Genomic DNA, 22,728 nt, shown 5'->3' with positions numbered 1-22,728 from the left:
AAAAAATAAATGGCATGGAGGAAGAAAAAAAAAGTGAGGGAAGGGTGATGGGGAACTGTTATGGATTTGAGGGTTGTTTGACCAAGTGCAATGTGTGTAGATCTTGGCTTGAACAAACCAAATGTAAAAAGATATTTTGAGACGATCAGGGAAATTGGAATTAGTGTCATTTACATTGGTGTCATAGTATTGTGGGAGTTTTTAAAAGTCCTTATCCTCAGAAATACATATGTGAAGCACTTAACATGAAATATTTATGGGTTAAATGACCTGAGATTTTTTTGTTTGGTTGGTTTTTTTAAAAGCTATTGGGTGAAGACAAAAAAGGAATACTGATAATTGTTGAAACTGAGTGATGAAGATGTGGAGACTGTTTTACTATTCTCTCTCCATAATGAAAAGTTTAAAATGTAATTAAAACTCTTTTTTTAAAAAATTAATTAATTTATTTATTTTATTTATTTATTTATTTTTGGCTGTGTTGGGTCTTCATTGCTGCGCCTGGGCTTTCTCTAGTTGCGGCGAGTGGGGGCTACTCTTTGTTGCGGTGTGCGGGCTTCTCATTGCAGTGGCTTCTCTTGTGGAGCACGGGCTCTAGGCACACAGGCTTCAGTAGCTGTGGCACGTGGGCTCAGTAGTTGTGGCTCACGGGCTGTAGAGCTCAGGCTCAGTAGCTGTGGCGCACGGGCTTAGTTGCTCCGCAGCATGTGGGATCTTCCCGGACCAGGGATTGAACCTGTGTCCCCTGCATTGGCAGGGGGGTTCTTAACCACTGTGCCAGCAGGGAAGTCCAAATCCTATGTTTTTATGCTTTATGTATATTCTGTTTTATTTTGGGGTCCTTTGATAATGTGTACACAATGAACCATTTTATTATTTTTACTTTCTGTTTGTCTGCCTAGTACTTGTATTTTTTTGATGTTGTATCCCTGTTTGAGAACTCTAAAGTTCCTATGTGAAATTATGCTTTATGAAATGGCTTCCAGGATCCATTTGTAGCATTCTAAAAACTGTGTTTTCCATTGACTTTAAATGTCTATGTGCCATGTAGTATGTTATTTTACAGATTTTCTTTTTAAAAAGCTTATTGAAAGTAGTGGAATGCTCTGAGAAAATTCAGTCACACATTTAATGTATTAAATCTTAGCAAAAAAAAGAAATGATGTGTTCAACTTCCATACAATTAATCTCTTCTCTCTTATTTTTAAATTTAGTTCAATTGTTTCCACCCTGCTAGCTCTTATGGATGGATTGGACAGCAGAGGAGAAATTGTCATCATTGGTGCTACCAACAGACTGGATTCTATCGATCCTGCTTTACGAAGGCCTGGTCGTTTTGACAGAGAATTCCTTTTTAGCCTACCTGATAAAGATGTAAGAATTTAACATCACTCAAATTTTGACAAAGTTGATTGCCTTTATCATGAACAAGTCTTGGTATAGCGAAAAATTGAAGATTGAGTTTTGTATGTTCTGAAGCGAAGTTGTATGATTAACATTCAAACATGTATGTATGTATTTTTAGGGAGGCATTATTTTATTTAAAGAAAATAACTTGGATAAATTTTTATTCTTTTTTTTTTTTTTTTTTGGTTCCCGCGGCTTGTGGGATCCTAGTTCCCCGACCAGGGATGAACCCAGGCCACAGCAGTGAGAGTGCCAAGCCCTAACCACTGGACAGCCAGGAAACTCCCCACCCCACCCCCCTCTTTTTTTTTTTGTAATAAAATAGTGCCTCCCTAGAAATACTCTTAAAATTCTTTCAATTTGAGCACAACATTTGCATGTTAATTATACAGCTTTATTTTGATTCAGAACACGTGGCCTAACAGTCAATCCTTAGCCAATTCATTAGCCTTGGCTTTTTTCACAGATACAACCATATAATCCTATGCAGTTATTTTAAAGCTGCCTAATATTTTGAGAACCAAGTAAGAAAATATGGGTAGAGCTGTCAGTACTCTTAAAAACAGTTCTTAATATGTACCAGAATAAACAATAGTCCAGTAGTTTCTTAATATCTCTCATTCACATTTATGATGACTAGAACTTGAGCTATAAATGTAGATCTGTTTAACATAAAATCCTCAAGCTCTTACAAATACATCTTTTTTTTTCATTTTTACTGTTTCATATTTCTGTTTATATTAGGTATTAAAATCTTTAAAATTTTAGATAAATTATTCTAAATTGAAATTAATCTGAATAATAAAAATTTAACTGTTTTTATTTGTAGGCTCGAAAAGAAATTCTAAAGATTCACACAAGGGATTGGAATCCTAAACCACTGGACATATTTCTAGAAGAACTAGCGGAAAACTGTGCTGGTAAACATTGCTTTAAGCATTAAAAGAAATATTACATGCATTTCAAAGATGGAATAAGTTGTAGTTTTGCCAAGGTTATGTTTAAAGAAATGCAAATTATATTTGTTTCTTATTTATAGTTGCTGGCATGTTTTCTTTTTTTTTTCTTTTGGCCGCGTTGGGTCTTCATTGCTGTGCGGGGTCTTTCTCTAGCTGCAATGAGCTGGGGCTACTCTTTGTTGCGGTGCACGGACTTCTCATTGCGGTGGCTTCTCTTGTTGCGGAGCACGGGCTCTAGGCGTGCGGGCTCAATAGTTGCGGCGTGCGAGTGTGCAGGCTTTCAGTAGTTGTGGTGCATGGGCTCAGTAGTTGTGGCTCACAGGCTCTAGAGCGCAGGATCAGTAGTTGTGGCGCACAGGCGTAGTTGCTCCGCGGCATGTGGGATCTTCCTGGACTGGGGCTCGAGCCCGTGTCCCCTGCATTGGCAGGCGGATTCTTAACCACTGCGCCACCAGGGAAGTCCTGTTTTCTTCGTATAAAGTCCTAGATATTATATAGAGGTAATTGATATTTTGACTGTCAGGGAATATCAGAATGAAGTTAGATCTTTTACTAACTGTTCACATTTTTCTAATTATCCTATTAAGCATTCTACATGTATTATTTCAGGTAATTCTTACATCAGTCCTGCGAAGTAGGTAGCTTTATCCCCATTTTACAGATGTAGAAATGGCTGAGAGAGCATAAATGAATAAAGAGAGCATAAATCTCTAAAGATCACACGTCTAGTAAATGACAAACTGGAATTTGAACCTGATTGATTTCAAAAGTCATGCTCTTGACCCTTGTGCTCTACTTCATGCCTGCATATTTCACTCTCAAAAGTTGATTGATTTGTTAAGGGTTATTATCAACCATGTAAGTTCACTGGGGGAATGAGAGACATTTTAGCCTTATTACTCCTAAATATTTTACTACTATATTGCTAGGCTGATTTTTAATTTTCTTTTAACCATGGTCAAGCTAATAGGGCGGTGGTTTACTTAAAAAAATTTTTTTTGGTTGCCTTGGATAGGATACTGTGGTGCAGATATTAAGTCAATATGTTCTGAGGCTGCTCTGTGTGCTCTGCGTCGACGCTACCCACAGATCTATACCACCAGTGAGAAACTACAGTTGGATCTCTCTTCAATTAATATCTCAGCTAAAGACTTCGAAGTAGCTATGCAAAAGATGATACCAGCCTCCCGAAGAGCTGTGACATCACCTGGGCAGGCACTGTCCGCCATTGTGAAACCACTCCTGCAAAGCACAGTTGACAAGATCTTAGAAGCTCTGCAGAGAGTATTTCCACATGTGGAAATCGGAACTAAAAAGGCATTAGATTCAGGTATGAAACTTGATTGACCATTTAGTTTTCATAATCTGTAAAACTAAATGTTTTGTACATCCCTGTACAGTAATGTTTCTTTATAAAAGAGCCTCTTGAAAGGAATTTGGCCATGCTTTGCCTAGATATTTGAAAGAAATTTACTTCACAGATTGCCCTAGACTTAATCTAAGTTTGGAATGCATTATTTTAATTTACTTGTTATTTATATCTACACAAACATTTTTGATTCTTAAAAAAATGTCATTGAAGTTCCTTGGTTTGCTAACTGAGGCATTACATGAAGATTTACTTTGTAATTCAGAAAAGTTACTAATGCACACTTTTTTGTTTACTTTATAGATATTTCTTGTCCTCTTTTAGAAAGTGACTTGGCATACAGTGATGACGATGTTCCTTCAGTATATGAAAATGGACTTTCTCAAAAATCCTTTAATAAGGGAAAAGAAAATGTTAATTTTCTTCATTTGAATAGGTACACTTCCCTTGAAAATTAATATATTTTTTTCTTGTGTAAATTCCCTAAAACTAAATGAAATGACGTTTGAAAAGATAAAAGATGCCAGCCAATTGACTTTTTTAAAAAGTTAAAATATTAGAAAATTTTTTGTTGTTACAGTTGTCATGATGGTAGAAACTATACTGTATGAAGTATTCCTAAAAATCTGTAGGGGTTGATTCTTTCCAAAAGCCATATGAACCATGATGTTATGACTGGCCATATTGTCAAAACTTTTGACTTCTAAAGTTCATAGTTGGTAATTGGGAGGGAAATTTAAACTTTTTTTCCCTAAATCATAGGTTATTACTCATTTCTTTCAGAAATACTTGTTATCAACCTATGTCTTTTCGACCAAGAATATTGATAGTAGGAGAACCAGGATTTGGGCAAGGTTCTCATTTAGCACCAGCTGTCATCCATGCTTTGGAAAAATTTGCAGTGTACACATTAGACATTCCTGTTCTTTTTGGAGTCAGTGCTACATCTCCTGAAGAAACATGTGCCCAGGTAATTCATTGTTGCCCAGACACATAAGTTGTAAGTCAAAGTAGTCTTCCAAAGACAAAATCTAGAATTGCCTCGTTCTTTTTGTACTGTGTTTTTTGTCTTTCTGATTTCTAACTTCAGGTTTTCAAAATAGAACTATGCGTAAGTGCTTAGTTATTGAAGAGTGTGAGTTTAAATCCCTTTTCCACCACTTACTTGCTATGTGACTTAGAAAAGTTATTAGATCTCTCTGCCCCATTTTCCCCATTTGCAAAATGGAGATAATAATAGTCCTTACCTTGTATGGCTGTTGTGAGAAATGAGTAAAATACTTAAAACAGTGACGGCTATGCAAAATAAAATTTTAATTTTCTTCATTTGAATAGGTACATTTCCCTTGAAAATTAGTATATATATATTTTTTGTGTGTGTGTAAATTCCCTAAAACTAAATGAAATGATGTTTGAAAAGATAAAAGATGCCAGCTAATTGATTTTTTTTAAAGTTAAAATATTAGAAAATTTTTTGTTGTTACAGTTGTCATGATGGTAGAAACTATACTGTATGAAGTATTCCTAAAAATCTGTAGGGGTTGATTCTTTCCAAAAACCATATGAACCTTGCTGCTTCTGTTTTTGCTATATTAAAATTTTTTAAATGTAAAAGTGTTTTATATTTGTATTTTTATATTTAACCTTGGTTGCCATAACAGAAAAGTCTTCTAGATTTCTTGAGCTGTCTTCTAATTGCTTGAAGCAATTATGTTTTTCTAAAAACGAGACTTTTTGTGTGTGTGTGGTACGCGGGCCTCTCACTGTTGTGGCCGGATCTTCCCGGTCCGGGGCACGAACCCATGTCCGCTGCCTCAGCAGGCAGACTCTCAACCACTGCGCCACCAGGGAAGCCAAGCCCTAAAAATGAGACTTTTATAAAACATTTAAAAACAAGATTGTGGGATTGGGGAAGCATTTTTAAAACTTGAGGGTTTTATATGACAATTCCGGGAAATTAAACATTGTTCCAGATTAATAAAGCATATAACTAATGTGCTGACTCTCTAATTGAATGTAATTTTTTTCTCTCTCTACTAGATGATTCATGAAGCTAAGAAAACAGCACCAAGTATAGTGTATATTCCTCATATTCACTTGTGGTGGGAAATAGTTGGACCAACACTTAAAGCCACATTTACCACATTATTACAGAATATTCCTTCTTTTGCTCCAGTTTTACTACTTGCAACTTCTGACAAACCCCATTCCACTCTACCAGAAGAGGTAATTTGGGAGAAATTATTATATTTTAAAAAGAGATATACTTAAGTAATAAGAATTTATGGAAAAAATTCTAAGTGCTACAGAGGTTAATAAAATTAGAAGGAAAAGTTTTCCTATTAAAGATACCATTGTTAGCTATTTGATACATGTGCTTGTTGGGCAGGATGGTATATGTATATGTGTATGTATATTGTAAGACCATATTGTAAATTTTTTTTCTCTAAATGGAATATGATGCATACTATTCTGTAACTTACTTTATATATCTTATGTGTTTTTTAATACATAAGTCTTATTTCTTTTAAGAGCAGCATAGCTTTTTCTGTTTTCTTGATATACCATAATTTATTTATCCAAATCCTTATTAATAGGATTTTAGTTATTTTCCAGTTTTTTTCCTGTTGAACTGCTACAGTGAGCATTCTTGGGTTTTAAATTACATGAGCATTACTATGTGGATTTTTTTTAACATGTATTCCTAAAAGTGGAATAACTATAGCTTAGCCAAAGAGTATGCACATTTGACATTTTTGATAGTACCAAATTACTGTCCTTCAAATTTGTGCCAATTTAGACAACTACCAGTGACAAAGTTCATTCTGCTTCTGCCTGTAATACTCTTCTCCTAGATACATAGAAAATAAAGGTGTGATCCTTTATTTTTCTCAGATGTCTGCCTAGATATCACCTCAGAGGTCTTCCTGATCAGTTTCTCAATTACAGCAGTACCACCTCTGCCTATCACTGTCTTCTCCCTTACTCTGCTTTGTTTTTATCACTACTTGACATTAAGTATTAATTTGTTTGACTCTATCTCTACTAGCAGAATGTAAAATACGTGAAGTCAGGGACATTTTTCCACCTCTCCGTCCCCAGAATACATAATAAGCATGTTGTAGTCTTGTGTGTGTGTTTTTAGAACATTAGTAGGAAGATAATTCAAATATTTTATTTTAAATATATTTACTGAGCACTTATTCTGTGACAGACATGGTTATAGGCATTGGGAATATAGCATTGAACAATATAGAGAAAAATCTGTATCCTCCTAGGGCTTACATTTTAGTTGAGGGAGAGACAAGCAAAAATAAAATATAATACCAAGCTACCAGTATGGGGAAAAATTTAGCTAAGCAATGCCAAAAGAGTGTGGTAGGGCCACAGTGTTAAATCCACTAGGTTAGCCTCACCAAGAAGATGACATTTGAGCAAATACCTGGAGTAGGTAAGGTAGTGACCCATTTGAGTATCTGAGGGACAGAGGCTCCTGGCAGAGGAAAAGCAAGTGCGAAAGCGCTGAAGGAAGAGTGTGGTGTGTTGAAAAAATCGCAGAAAGTCTAGAGTGGCTAGAACAGAGTGAATAAAGGACGGAGTAGAAGGAAATGATGTCAGGGAGTTATCAAAGGACCAGATTGTGTCCCTGATGGCAGTTTTGTAGTTGTTAATTCTTCAACTAAAACTTAAGTAAACTGGGAAATGAACATTAAGTATATATTAATTACAGATTCTTAGGGTGGGAAGAGTCCTTAAAGTTTTCTACTTTAGTCATCTAGTTCTGGACTCTAAGTCTTTCTTTTGTATAGAACACCTTCACAATTCATTTTGTTAGTTCTGACTCCTTAGAAAAATCAACTTATTTTGAGAGGCTTCCATTTCTTAATCTCCATTTGTTTCCCACATAAAATAGAGAGCCCGTCTATTCTGTCTTCATCATGACAAGCTCTTTGTATGTTTGAATATGGTTTTGTGTTCATTTCTATCTCCTTACTCTGACCCAGTCTTCTTCACACTAAAAATTTCTTCTTCTATGATAAGATATATTCCTTAGGACTATTAAATACAATAAAAGTTTATTTCTTGCTCACTTAACAATACCAGGCAGATGAGTAGGTTGGCGGGTCCACCCTCCACCATGTAGTCATACCAGACACTCAGGCTGAGAGAGCTTTCTCATTTTCATCATGTGACTTTCCAGGTTACTTTCATTCCACCCAGCTGAAAGGATTGGCCTTCTTGTGCCTGGTCTGAAAGTGATACATATCATTTCCTTTCACATTCCATTGGCTAAAACTCACATAGCCGTACCTAACTGCAAGGGAGACCAGGAAATATGATATAGCAGTGTGCCCAAAAGGAAGAGAACATGGAGTGTGATAATAGCAGGCTCTGCTACATGTCACACATATTTTTAGTTTCTTCAAAATTCTAGTCACTCTCTTGAATGTCTTTCTCTTTATATTCCTTTTGAAAGGCTGTACTCAGAATGAATTAAGTACTCTAGCAATGTTCTGATTAACAGAGTAAAGAATTGCTATTTAGTAGCCCCATTAACCATTGATTTATTGTACTCACTGTCAATTAAAACTTTGTTAATTATTTCAAAGTTTAAAACAAAGATAAGTTTATACTCTTGGTAATAAGTAAGGCAAACTAGCTGAACTTTATAAAGACGTAGGGAGGTTGAAAAGCTGTCATCAGTTTAATCTTGGATAACTTTATCAAGAATGTGGAAATTTTGGGGCTTCCCTGGTGGCACAGTGGTTGAGAGTCCGCCTGCCGATGCAGGGAACACGGGTTCGTGCCCCGGTCCGGGAAGATCCCACATGCCGTGGAGCAGCTGGGCCCGTGAGCCACGGCCGCTGAGCCTGCGTGTCCGGAGCCTGTGCTCCGCAACAGGAGAGACCACAACAGTGAGAGGCCCGCGTACAGCAAAAAAAAAGAATGTGGGAATTTTGTACTTAAAAAAAATTTTTTTAAAGATAGCTTCTTTGTTTTCTTATGGTAATATTTCCTAAGCATATCACTGTAAACTGAGTAAAGTATCCCAGTATCACACTGTACTGTAGGGTGGAATGGGCACTGGACCAGGAATTGCTCATTTTATAAAATGAATAGTCTATGTGGATACAAATAAGCAAGTCCGCTTTGAGCCTTATATAGTCTATGTAGTCCTTAGTGATCCAGTGATATTGTCTATATAGCATTGGACTATAATATGTGAGAAGTACTGTGTATACCATTATTAGCTACATTAAAGTTTGTCCATCTCAAAACTGCAGTCAGAGTATCTATATGTATGAGTACTAGTGGACCCTAACAACACAGCAGTATGGAAAAATGAGAAAGAAAGTCATCAGTGGATTAGAAACTTTGATGAATCGTGAAAGACAAGCAGTGGGGATTAGATTGATACAGGTAACCACATTTTAAAGCATGTGCATGAAAGGACTGCTTTGAAAGATGGGAGTGGTTTCTAGCTCTGGTTTGGTGCTAGGAGGGAATTGAAAGAGCCTTTGGACAACTTTGGATTTTTTGGCTTTCTTCACTTCTGGCCATTGCCAGACAGCAGTCAGCTGAGTTGTTTGTCCTCAGCTAGAGCAGTGAAGGTGGGCCCAAGGACTAGTGTGGCAGAGCAGTGACTTATGTATAGGTACTGAATGGGAGAAGTAGGGAGACCCTGTGCCCAGAAGACAAATTACAGGCACATTCTGTGTCTAACATAGGCAAGCTTCTTTCATAATCACTGGAAGTAGAAGCTAGAATAAACAGAAAAGGCATCTGTGGACAGTTGAAGATTTCAAAGGCAAAGATAAATTTATAAGTAAGCTTTTGAGGAAGGACAGCTCCATGGAAAATCATATCCATGCATCAGCAACAGATTGTTGTGGAAAATAACCACTGAAGACATTATACATGAAATAACTCCCCCCAAATAAAAAACCCCACAGGGCTAAAAAGAAGCAAACACAGATAAGAGTGAATTAGCAAGATGGAAGATCATGAGATCAGAAATTCTTATAGTAAATAATAAAAACAAGACAAAGATTTGAAAAGTGAGGAAGAAGTTAAAGGAAACAGAGGACATAGATTCAGGTCTAACATCTGTTTAATGGGATTTATGGGAGGAGAAAAATGTACAAGAGAAAAATAGTCACATAATAGAACATTTCATAGAATTAAAGAATACCATAATGTTCAGATTTAAAAGGTCCCCTGTTCTAACTGATGGGTATAAAAAGGCCCACATCTAGATAAAATTTCAGAACTCCAAAAGTATAGAGAAAAATCTAAAAATCTTCCAAGAGAATAAAACATTACTAGAAAGGACTGAAAATCAAATTGCTTCTACATTCTCACTGGTATAATACCAGCTACTAAGGAGGCAACTGAGCAATATTTTCAAAGTTAGAAGGAAAATAATTTTGCACCTGTAATTTTCTTCCCAGCAAAGTTAGCATTTGAGTGAAAGAACAAAATAAAGATATTTTTGAACATGCAGTGCCTAAGAAACTATTACCCATAAACCCGTGACTGAAATAATTATTAAGGGATTATTTCTCCTCTTGGTTTTTTTTTATTTTGCAGAAGTTGCATATAAGAAGCAGTGAGCAAAGAAAACAGTAAAACTCGTCACAAAACTGTGCTAGTAACATTTTTTTAAGGACTGTAAATCTAAGTTGATCTTGGTTCTGAACTCAGAACGGCAGGAAGGACATAGTGAAAGAGAATGAGGAAGTAAAAGCACATTCAGATTTGTATCTGGTATGTAGATATTATTAACTTCACAGTTTGGTAGGAAAAGAAGCTTAGAGATATGTCTGTTAAAACTTGTAACAATAAAAGAATAGAAATACAACATACAACTTCCAGGCCACCAGAAAGGGGGAAAAGGTACATACTGCAATAGAAATATCAAAAAAATAGATTCTAAAATTTAATGTAGAAGAAGAAACTGCTTGAGGGACTTCGCTGCTGGTCCAGTAGTTAAGACTCCATGCTTCTACTGTACAGGGCACAGGTTCAATCCCTGGTTGGGGAACTAAGATCCTGCATGCCACGTGGCATGGCTAAAAAAAAGTTCTTGAATTTCCAAGAAAATTTTGAAAAAGTCCTCCAAATATGGTAAAGCATACCACAATGTTAGTGATTAAAACTGTGCATTTGGGCCAGAAATGACAAATTAATGTAATACAGTTCATTAGTAGACTCTTGTATACATAGTAGTTTAGTAAATGGATTAGCAAAAGGAGAAACTTATTTCATAAATGATGTTGTGTATGTAGTCTTCATAAGTTTGGAGCATGGAAGAACCTACAAAGCAGAAAATGCAAAAGCTGTGAATGTAAATTTCTCTGTATCAGAGGTAGGCTGAACAAAGTACACAAACATCATACAAGGAATAAACATTATCATCCTCTAATAATTCTTGGAAAGATCTAGAGGTTTGTTTAGAAACATCCTTTTGAGACCTGTTTTGCCTTTATTCTTTTTTTGGTGGTAAAATATACCTAATTTACCATTTTAACCATTTTTAAGTGTACAATTCAGTGACATCAAGTACATTGCTTTAAGTTCATTCATGATGTTGTGCAGCCATCACCACTATCCATTTCCAGAACTTTTTCATCATCTCAAACAGAAACTCTGTATCCATTAAACAATTATTCCCCATTCCTTCCTCTCCCAGCCCTTGGACACCTCTAGTAACTTCTGGTCTCTTTGAATTTACCTATTCTAGGTATCCTCATATAAGTGGAACATAAAGTATCTGTCCTTTTGTGACTGGCTTATTTCATTTAGCATAATGTTTTCATTGTTCATCCATGTTGTAGCAGGTGTTCAAATTTCATTCCTTTTTAGGCTGAATAATATTCCATTGTAAGTACATACCACATTTTCTTTATCTCTTCATCTGGTGATGAACATTTGGATTGTCTCTACCTCCTGCCTACTGTAAATAATTCTGCTATGATTATTGGTATACAAGTATCTGTTGAGTCTTTTATTTTTTTTTTCTTGCAGTTTTTTTGCATATACTGGGTTACATGATAATTTTGGGTTTAACTTTTTGAGGAACCATCATACTGTTTTCTACAGTGGCTGCACCCTTTTACATTCCTACCAGCACAAGGGGTCTAACTTCTCCACATCCTTACCAATACTTATTATTTTCCAGCCTTTATTCTTACTGAAGAACCACTCATTCTCATATCTCACTTTGGGTTGTGAAGGTGAATTACTTGATCTCAACAAAACCCATTAAGTAAAATATCACCATATCAGTTATTGTATGAATTATAGTTTGGAGCCTTGAGTTCTAAAGAAGATCCCATGTTTTTAGTTCCTTATCTATTGCATACATGGTTTATATAATACATAAGTTCAATATAAGTAAAAGATTTAAGAAATTATTTCTTTATTACACAATTTAGATTGTCATTAAAAACGTGTACAGTAACCTACTGTGGCATTGAATGATTGATACATAGTAATGTGTGTATATACATACATATGTATATAAAATGCATCTGTTTTCTTTTTTAAGGTACAAGAATTATTTGTCCATGATTATGGAGAAATTTTTAATGTCCAGTTGCCTAATAAAGAAGAACGGACACAATTTTTTGAAGATTTAATTCTAAAGCAAGCTGCTAAGCCTCCTATATCAAAAAAGAAAGCAGGTTAGTTCTTGTATCGAAGTTAATATGTAATAATTTTGAGAAAGTGGAAATGAAATATCAGTTAATGGCATTGCCATCTTCTAATATCAGAAGCTCAAAACCTCAGTTGAGGTTGATACCTCTTACTTACCTCTTAAAATCCCTATGTTTCCCATTAAAATAGACTAAAGTTCTTATTTATTTATTTGTTTGTTTGTTTATTTAGGCTACGTCGGGTCTTAGTTGCAGCATGCAGACTCTTAGTTGCTGTATGCATGCGGGATCTAGTTCCCAGAGATTGAACCCCAGCCCCCTGCATTGGGAGCTCAGAGTCTTACCCAGTGGGCCACCAGGGAAGTCCCTAGACTCAAGTTCTTGAAGCATACAAGGCCTTTCGTAGTGTAGCCCTAATCTATGTGGAATTGGGACTAGAATTCATAGCATAGCCCCAATCTGTCTTTCCAAGCACACCTTTGGCACTTTTCTTTCCCCCACCTTTTTCCTTCCAAAGCACTCTATCTTTAAACCATATACAGCATATTGTGTCTTTTCATAATTTCATTCATACTTCTTTCCAGTATAACTTATTATTTCTTCCCTAACATCTAGACAAAATTAATTTATTACCTTTATGATGCACTGTACTTTTTTCATACTACTAATATGATATTACAGTGATGTTATAATTATGTCTCTTACTCCCTTAATTGATTGCCAACTTATTGGGGCAGCACTCTCATATTCCCTTTTTTATCCTTATTACTTATTAGTGCATATCTGTTTAAACAAAATTAAATTTTTGTTATATTTGAAACATACCACAATTTTTTGTTAGTTTAAAAGTTAACTAGTAAAAATGACTTTTTAAAAAATTAGAATATTCTTGTCTTGGAAATATGCATTTTCAAAATTTTAATAGCCTCTTAAATGATCTTAAAATGGTAATGATTTAGGAATTAGCACTCCAAATTACAAGTTAGCGATTATTGCTGGGGGTGTTGTAGAGGTCGAGATTATGATAGCTGTTTAGTATTCCAAATCCTCTGATTCCTGGCAAATACAAGGAGGATAATCCCTGAGAGCCTGTCTACTTTGTGTACTGAATTGTTTATTACCCTTGATACGGTGGGAGAGTGGTAACTAAAATCTTCCATTCATGTAAAGTTTTGCAGGCCTTGGAGGTACTCCCTGTAGCACCACCACCTGAACCAAGACCATTGACAGCAGAAGAAGTGAAACGACTAGAAGAACAAGAAGAAGATACATTTAGAGAACTAAGGATTTTTTTAAGAAATGTTACACATAGGCTTGCTATTGACAAGCGATTCAGAATATTTACTAAACCTGTTGACCCTGATGAGGTATTAATTTAATCTTTGGATCAAAATGCTTCAGAATTAGAGACTATTTGACTAGTTTATGTGGTTCCCTCTGTATACTGTGATCTTGTTTTCTGTATTTGGAAACATACCAAGTAGTATCCTAAGCACATAGAGGCTTCAAGAGCTATGTAAAGCATTTTCCTTTCCTGCAGAGCATAGACAATTAACTTTGCCCAACTCAAATGTTGTAGAAGTAATTTGAGAATGTCTTAACACTACATGATATTACTGTGACCTACACAGTTAAGAATGAGGTCCTAAGTTGACATTGAAGGGTGGGTGGCATTTGGATGAGGAAAGAGGTTTAGAATGTTACTGGAGATATTGGTGACCAAGAATAAGAATGAATACAAAACAAAACTCGCCTTAAATTGAGTCACAGTTTTGTATTAATATATTTTCATTATATCTTATGTATTTATTCTCTCTCCTTTATTTTGCCTGGTAGAAAAACTTGACTCAAATTTTTTACTGTTCAGAGTTAATTTAGTGATTTGGTCATTTGCTTGAATTTTAGGTTCCTGATTATGTCACTGTAATAAAGCAACCAATGGACCTTTCATCTGTAATCAGTAAAATTGATCTCCACAAGTATCTGACTGTGAAAGACTATTTGAGTGATATTGATCTAATCTGTAGTAATGCTTTAGAATACAATCCAGATAGAGATCCTGGAGGTGAGCATTACTGGTTTTGTTTTTCTTCCTCAGAGGGTGGAATGGGGGCTGCTAATGCTTAGTGGTGGGTGATTTCATACTAGGTGCTATATTATAAACATTTCATATTCACAGTGCCATTCAGTCCTCAACAACAATATCCTCATTTTACAGATGAGAAAAATGGAAGTTTAGAGAGGTTAAAAAACTTACTCAAGGTCATACTATCAGGAAGTGGCAGAGGCAGAATTCAAATGCAGGTTTCTTTCACTCCAAAACAATTATATGATATAGCCTCTAATGAAACACAAAATTGCATAACAACTTCGCTTGTTTCCTTTGTTTATCAATGTTCTTTCTCAAAGTAGAAAAATTAAAGCTCTCTGTAATAAAATAAGTTTGAAAGGATTTTCTTAGTTAAGACCATTATAAATTTTATTACAAAAGTAATACAGCATAATTCTTGCTAACAGTAATACTTAAAAAACTAAGTCACCCATTTCCTTTCTCCGAGGGTGGACACTGTTAAGTTTGGGGATATCTTTCCAGATCTTTTCTATGCGTAGAATGCATTCACGTTCTACCTCACATACCCAGTCCGTTAAATAAAATGTATAAAGTAAGGGATTTTTAAGTGATATATTTGTTCATATTTATAATGATATATTCAAATATCTATATGTTTGTTATAAACGTGTTCATTTCCAAAAAATATTCTCTCAGGTGCTTTTTCCTAGCTTCCTATTCTTGCTTTATGGATGCCGTGCTCTTAACTGTCTTAGTGGATAATTTTTTTTAATAGTTCTATTTCCTGCATTGGCTCTCTCCTCCAGTACATTGGCATTCTGTTTTTAAATTTGTAGTCCTTATGAATTAGATTGATTTCCACCACTAAGCGTTTCCTCAACAATTTAAAAGCTCACTGTTCTTCCCTTGCCAGTCTTCTGCCCACACCTTCCCTAGACTTTATCCTGTAGTTCAGAGTTCTGGAGGTAAGCAGTGGGAAACAGCCTACCATGTTGGGAATACCCCTTAACTGTAGAAAGAAGGACGCATTTATCCTGGAGGAAGAGGGCTTTTTCTGTTTCATTGCAGTCATACTGCCGCTGCTTCCCTTTTCGTCCACTGTGACAACCTAAAATTACTGTAGAGCAGTGGTGTTCACACTTTAGCTACCATCAGTATCTCCTACAGGACATGTTAAGATGCAGCTTGCTGGGCCTCACCTCCACAATTTCTGATTCTGTAGATGCAGGGCCTGAGAGTGATGTGCATTCTGACAGATTCCAAGGTTTTGCCGATGCTGCCACACTCCAGGAACCAATGAACGTCGCCTGGCCTTTCTTCAGGCCATGTTAAAAGCCCCCAGCAACATCCCTTCTGTTATTATAGCTGTTCCTGTCACCTATAAACTGAATATTGTGTGAATTTTGCAGCCTACTGCCCTGTGAGGGGGACTGATCCAGCAGTTCAAGCAAATTTACATTCACTTATTATCTGCCTGTTGCCTCAAGGCATTTTCCAGTTAACAGTGCTTAGGCTCAGTTTTGGATTTTTTTCTAGTGTTTCCTATGTAGAGTTGCTGTTTCATTGTCTTTGTTTAGTTTCTCTGTCAATGTAATAACATCCTCTATATCTCTTCCAAAATTATTTTACATCCCTGGTTCACTCATGACACTGATAGCCTTCCTTGCTGTTTTTGTGTCATTATGTTGTTTAGTTTTGCTACTGATTCTTATAATTTCTCTGGTATTTCAAAGGGATCTGGATAGGACAGGGCCATGAAATTAGGTTGAGTCTGCCATGTTGAATCAGATGTCCAGAACATTAGATTAACATCAAAAACAGAAATAACACAATTCCAGTAACTTTTACTATTCATGGTAGAAGTAAAAAAGGAATTGTAACAGCTATAATCTTAGCCCAATATATGGTGTTAATTTTTGTTACATTAGCAAAAGGAAAACATTTTAAAATTCTTTATTCATTCCATAGATCGTCTTATTAGACATAGAGCCTGTGCTTTAAGAGATACTGCCTATGCAATAATTAAAGAAGAACTTGATGAAGACTTTGAGCGGCTTTGTGAAGAAATTCAGGAATCTAGGAAGAAGAGAGGTAGGAAAATGATTGGATATCAGAAAAAGATGCTTTAGATGTATTGAGTCTTTTTAATTAATTGTTCATGTAATTTTCAAATCTGGAAATTTGATTTGATATTCCACATGTCTGTTTATAAGGTTGTAGCTCTTCCAAATATGCTCCATCTTACTACCATGTAATGCCAAAGCAAAATTCCACTCCTGCTGGTGAAAGAAGACCAGATCCAGAGAAAAATGAAAAGCTGAAGACCCCCAGTACTCCTGTGGCTTGCAGCACTCCTGGTAAGTGCACTTACGTAATTTTTACTTACGAAACTATAGCCTTTATTCTCCTCTAATGCTGTTTACTTTTTCCATCAGTTTCCTTTGTCTATATTGATGCAGCGAATTATGTTGATTTCATTAACAGTAAGACTTTTCATTCTTGAAATAAATCCAGGCTTGCAATAAAGTACCACTTGCAATCCCAGTTTACCTGTCACCTCTCAGGTCACAATCTAATTGTGGTATGACTTGATTTGAAACTGACTTTTATTTCCTATAAATCCTAGTCTGTTTCCTGTTCCTCTTTATTCTTAGAGTATAATTCCATGGAGTACCAACCCAAATCCTGTGGGGTTCCTGAGGCCTCTCTTCTTTGGCAAGCTCTTAATTCCAGTTTTTGCCCTTTAAGCTTCATGAATTTCAGACTGTCCTCAGCTTCTTAGCCTCTCAGCTATTCCTTTGTTTTCCCAGATTTTGGTGCCATAATTCCTCAATGCTTTTAAACAGAATGTTCATAGAGGCAGTATTCAATGGGAGCAACCCAATGCAGATCAACAGCAGAATATGGAAAAATACAGATTATTGTACAAAAGTGAAAATTATTAAACTTCAAGTACATACAACAGTATGGATGAGTCTCCCAAACATAAGGTTGCAGTGTGGTTACACTACATCTAGTCTAGGCAGAATGTTGAATCTCTGTATACTGTAGTTTCTTCATCTGTAAAATGATGTCGATAATGGTAGCAAACCTGATCAGGTTAAAGTGGAATGTCAGTGAGTTAGTACATATAAAGGCCTTAGAAGAGTTCCTACTATACGGTAAGCACTCAGGAAGTGTAAGCTATTTTTAGTCTCACCCTTCCTTCAGTTCATTCCTTATACTACTGCCAAAGCGACCTTTGTAAAATATGCATCAGACAATTCATGTCATTGCCCTCCTCAAAGTTATTTGATTTTTTAAAAAATTATTCAAGATAAAATCCAAATTCCTTAGAATGACAGGTCATTGACCACTTTCTACCTTCTCACAGAACTCTCTACTTTTGTTTGTGTATTCCAACCATACAATACTATGGTGATATCTCAGATTCTCCCCTTAATATCGCAGGAGGTATTTTTTTCTCCCACTTACTTAGACTTTAAAAAATTGTTTAATGTTCTCTTACCCTTCTTCTTTAAATTATTTGAAGCTCCGTTGAAGAGAAAAATCCGCAGAAAGTCGAAGTGGTACTTAGGCACCATAACAAAACGAAGGAGGATTTCACGGGCAAAAGATGATGGCCAAAATGTCGTAGATGACAAAATTGAGAATGATACAGAGGAAAATCAAGACACAAGCGTAGACCACAATGCGGCTGGAGACATAGGGGAGTCTTCAATAGAGGAAAACGAAAAGCAGCAAAATGCCTCTGAAAGCAAAATGGAATTGGGAAATAATTATTCAAGTACTTGTTTTGAAAATCAAGTTGAAGAATCTGGAAAGACTATAGCATGTACAGAATTGAGGAAAGATAGGATCACTTGCAATGGAGATGCTTCTGGCTCTGAGATAGCAGATACTTCTGATGAAAATGAAGCAAAAGGTAAGTCTCAGTCAAGCAACTTACTAAGTTTAAAAGATGTTTCATTCAAAGTTCTTAAATAGTTAATTACCATCTCAGTTTACTCCTTTTTCCTTGTCTTTCAGAGTACAGGAGTTAATTAGGGAAAATAGCATTATCTTTAATAACTATTGAGCTAGTAAATCACTGTTGTTAAAAGCACACTACAGCATCAAACAGTAGTTTACTGCTTAGTAGCTTGTGACCTCGGTCAAGATTCTTGACCCATCAGCGTCAGTTTTCTCATTTGCAAAATTGGGGTAGATAGTTGCTGGGTAATAAGATATTCTGAGGATTGAATAAAGTAATTCATCTAAAGCATGTTGCAAAGTGCTTGGCTATACAATTTTTAAAAGCTGGCAGGATACCCTCTCATTTTTAAGCAAGATAAGCAGTTTCTTATCCTGCGATTTCTTGCTGAGTGATGTAGAACAACTGTTACCCACCCCCATCATTCCTCTATTCCTACTGTAGGTTTAGCCCAAGGTTATTTATATTTATTCTAACGATCCTGCTCCCAAAGTCTTTCATGTAGAATTGTTTCCTGTCTGCACCTTTTTGGACCTTGGGCATTAGATTTGTTTGGTTTTTGGAAAAGCCAAACATTATTTAGTCTTACAAAGCAAAAAAAGGGTAACAGGGTCAAAAATTTATTTTGGTCAAAAACAAGTATTGACTAAGTTAATGAGACTGGTTTTCTTCAGTGGCTTATATGCTGTAGATAAATCTTTTCCAAGGACTCCCTTAAAATGAGTTCTCGTGTGTTTGTGTAATCTTAGAATGGTCTATTTTAAATGTTAATCCTCTGGCTGTATAATTTAGTATGTTTTGTTTAGGTTCGAAGTTTATTTTTTCTTTTATCATTATCTTTTTTAAAAGGACACTATTTAGTGAGACAGGTACCTGTTTCCATGTCAGGAGATTTGGGTTCTTGTCCTGGCTCTTAGAACAGTTAGGTATGTTGACCATAGAAAAGTCTTCACCTTTCTTTGGCCTCATTTTTCTCATCTCTCAGTGAATAGATTGTTCTAGATCAGGGATAGGCAAACTTTGTCTGTAAAGGACCAGATAGTCACAACTATTCAACCCTGCTGGAAAAGCCACATTGACACACATATGTAAAATGGGCATGGTTGTGTTCTAAGAAGACTTTAATTATGCATTAATTAAATCCATATTTAGCCTATGCGTAGTAGTTTGCAACTCCTATTCGAGATTACTGAAGCCCCTTCCAGCTCTTAAATTCTGAGTTTTATGCCTAAGTAGGAGACAGTCTAATCTGTTGAGGATCCCTTGAAATACTCTTATTTGAGAAAATATTTCTGAAATGTCCTTAATTTTTTTTTTTTTTTTGGCCACGCTGTGCGGCATGCAGGTTCTTAGTTCCCCGACCAGGGATTGAACCTGTGCCCCCTGCAGTGGAAGCTCAGACTCCTAACCACTTGGACCACCAGGGAATTCCCTGTCCTTAATTTCTGAGTGTGTAAATGGCAGCATCTTAATCTTACAGCAGAGTCAGTAAACCAGAACAGGGGTTTGTGTCTAAGTAAATATGTCCTGCTATTTAATCTGCCTAATATTTATTTTAGGTATTATAAAATGTCTATGAAACAAATAATAGTTATTTATTTTTTCATTCTAGAAATGTGTGTTCTGCGAATGACTCGAGCTAGACGTTCCCAAGTAGAGCAACAGCAGCTCATCAGTGTTGAAAAGGCTTTGGCAATTCTTTCTCAGCCTACACCCTCACTTGTTGTGGACCATAAGCAATTAAAAGTATGTAAATTGAAATCATAATGCTTTCATTGTGCAGGTTAGAAACATAACCCACCAAAAGAGGGGTTGTAATAGTACATTGCATAAATTTGGCATGTAATAAATAATGATCTTATGAAAGGATAAACTTGGTATAGAATAACTTTCATAAAGGCAGTGGTTGGAGATGGCTAGTATGTTGATATTATTGTTTTTAACATACTTATCTATGTCACTGATCCCATACATTGTTTTTATGACCATTACATATGGCCATTTTAGTTGGTTTTTACTTAACAAAAACATGCAACCGTGGTTAACTATGAGGTAATGGAATATCAAGGTAAGACCAGACTTGAAGAATCACAGAAATTTATCAATAGTAAGTCCATTTCAGTCATGACAAAAAAACACTGAGTGGATGGAAATTCCTTTTTGTAAGAAAAGAACCCTGACGTGGTGAGGTCATTTATGTACTGTCTCTTTTTATTTCACATAACAGAATTGATTATAATGTACTCATAGTGCCATAAAATATTCTGCAAAAATGTTGCCTTTTTTCCTGTTAGTCTAATTTGAGATTATTTTTAAATTTGTCTCTAGTGATGTATGGCTAGAATTGAAATTGGCAACCTCCTCAGCTGTAGTTTTTAGGATGAGAGGCCAGAGTCATAGAATATTGATAACATTAACTTACAGCTGAATGTCAGAGTCATTATCAGAGGCTGCAGTGTCTCATTAGATGACTTGGCCTGCCTTCTCTCTGGCTTATATTCTAAAAATGCCCCCACATCTTCAAAATTAAAATATCTCAGGGAATTTCTCTCACATATGTAACACTTACGTTTTCTTTTAGAATCTTTTGAAGACTGTTGTTAGAAAAAGTCAAGAATACAATATTTCTCAGTTGGAAAATTTGTATGCTGTAATCAGCCAGTGTATTTATCAGCATCGCAGGGATTATGACAAAACAACACTTATTCAGGTAAACTAATATATATAAGTTAACACATTATAAAAATTTTTAAATACCATTTTTTAATGTGTGGCTTATGGATTATTTCTAGGTATAACTGTGTTCTGTGCTTTTTTAAATCTAGCACTTAAATTAGTTTGTGTTTCTTTAATAAGCAATGGAACACTGTAGTATCTGTAAACTATGAAAAATCTATTTTGTGTGTATATTGATGAAGATATATAGTTCCTTTTTAAGACAGACTTAACATAGACCTATTTGTCTTTACTTAATCCTGCTTTACAGTGGGCATTCAAGTACTAATGTTTAAAAATAGAGTTTGGCTGATACCTATATAGTATTTTATATATATATATATATATATAACTGGTATCTACTATATACCTATTAGCATGTAATATATATAGTATTTATTATATCTAATAAAGTATACTATGGTACCTACACAGAATAATATATATGTAACAGTAGTACCTATAAAATATAAAGTATTAATATCTATATGTACACCAGTGCCTTGATTAATAACTGTATGAATTTAATGTAAGATGAAAGCATCTCAGACTTACTTCAAAGAGGTTTAAATAATGAAGTCCCATCAGTGATACCAGTCTATGTGATAGTCATAAACACTGGACAAAGTTTCTGTTTCACTATCAGATATATACATGGATAATAATATCCTTAAGGTTGTTTACTGCAAAAAAAAAACCCCAGCAATGGAGTCATGTTTCTTTGATTTTTTCCATATTGAAACTTACTATTTTTCCTTCCTACCCTTTATCTAGAAAATGGAGCAAGAAATAGAAAACTACAGTTGTTCCAGATCATGAGGTTATGGTACCAAATATTCTTTATATTCCGTTCCTATTTAATTCACCTTTGTCATGCTGACATAACTGATGCAAGATGAAATCCTGTATCTTTAAGGAAAAGATTAAAATAGTAAATAAAAATATTTAAACTTTTCTGGTATTTATGTACATGTGTAAGATAAATTACAGAGATAACTGATAAATATTGGAATTTTCATTGAGTCACTGTAGTATAGTATTCCTGTGCTTATCAGTAGTTAAAGTGTGGCCAACTCTTAATAAAGTTATTTTGATAACTAATGTTTATGGCACTTAAGAGTAATTAGTGGGCTTCCCTGGTGGCGCAGTGGTTGAGAATCTGCCTGCCAATGCAGGGGACACGGGTTCGAGCCCTGGTCTGGGAAGATCCCACATGCCACGGAGCAACTGGGCCCGTGAGCCACAATTACTGAACCTGTGCGTCTGGAGCCTGTGCTCCGCAATAAGAGAGGCGGTGATAGTGAGAGGCCCGCGCACCGTGATGAAGAGTGGCCCCCGTTTGCCACAACTAGAGAAAGCCCTCACACAGAAACGAAGACCCAACACAGCCATAAATAAATAAATAAAGCAAACTGTCAACAAGTAAAAATAAATAGACACTATTATATTTAAGGGCAGTCTGTTCCTTTAAAAAGAAAAAAGAGTAATTAGTGACATTGACATTCTTTTGTTTTAAGCACTTTTAATTTTATCCTTCCTAAAAATAGTTTATTGTGTCAGACTAGAAACTTATT

The 22,728-nt window shown here is 35.6% G+C and overlaps 1 protein-coding gene across 1 annotated transcript in view; it reads left to right on the top strand.

The window, feature by feature from the left end:
• Nucleotides 1–22,077, top strand: part of ATAD2 (ATPase family AAA domain containing 2) — a 69,797-nt gene extending 47,720 nt beyond the window's left edge. Inside the window, exons 13-27 of the mRNA XM_082858490.1 lie at nt 1,215–1,374; nt 2,237–2,327; nt 3,382–3,696; nt 4,039–4,171; nt 4,519–4,705; nt 5,776–5,961; nt 12,287–12,422; nt 13,566–13,762; nt 14,301–14,460; nt 16,435–16,557; nt 16,680–16,823; nt 17,999–18,391; nt 20,052–20,185; nt 21,021–21,149; nt 21,929–22,077. Of these exons, the coding sequence (XP_082714616.1) occupies nt 1,215–1,374; nt 2,237–2,327; nt 3,382–3,696; nt 4,039–4,171; nt 4,519–4,705; nt 5,776–5,961; nt 12,287–12,422; nt 13,566–13,762; nt 14,301–14,460; nt 16,435–16,557; nt 16,680–16,823; nt 17,999–18,391; nt 20,052–20,185; nt 21,021–21,149; nt 21,929–21,973 (2,533 nt within the window). The 3' untranslated portion in view covers nt 21,974–22,077. The remainder of the gene's footprint in view (nt 1–1,214; nt 1,375–2,236; nt 2,328–3,381; nt 3,697–4,038; nt 4,172–4,518; nt 4,706–5,775; nt 5,962–12,286; nt 12,423–13,565; nt 13,763–14,300; nt 14,461–16,434; nt 16,558–16,679; nt 16,824–17,998; nt 18,392–20,051; nt 20,186–21,020; nt 21,150–21,928) is intronic.
• The last annotated feature ends 651 nt before the right edge of the window (nt 22,078–22,728 follow it).

Source organism: Leucopleurus acutus, assembly GCF_964270905.1.
Source record: "Leucopleurus acutus genome assembly, chromosome: 17".
NCBI lineage: Eukaryota > Metazoa > Chordata > Mammalia > Artiodactyla > Delphinidae > Leucopleurus > Leucopleurus acutus.
Note: the sequence above shows the minus strand (reverse complement) of the source record. Positions and strands in the feature narration are given on the sequence as shown.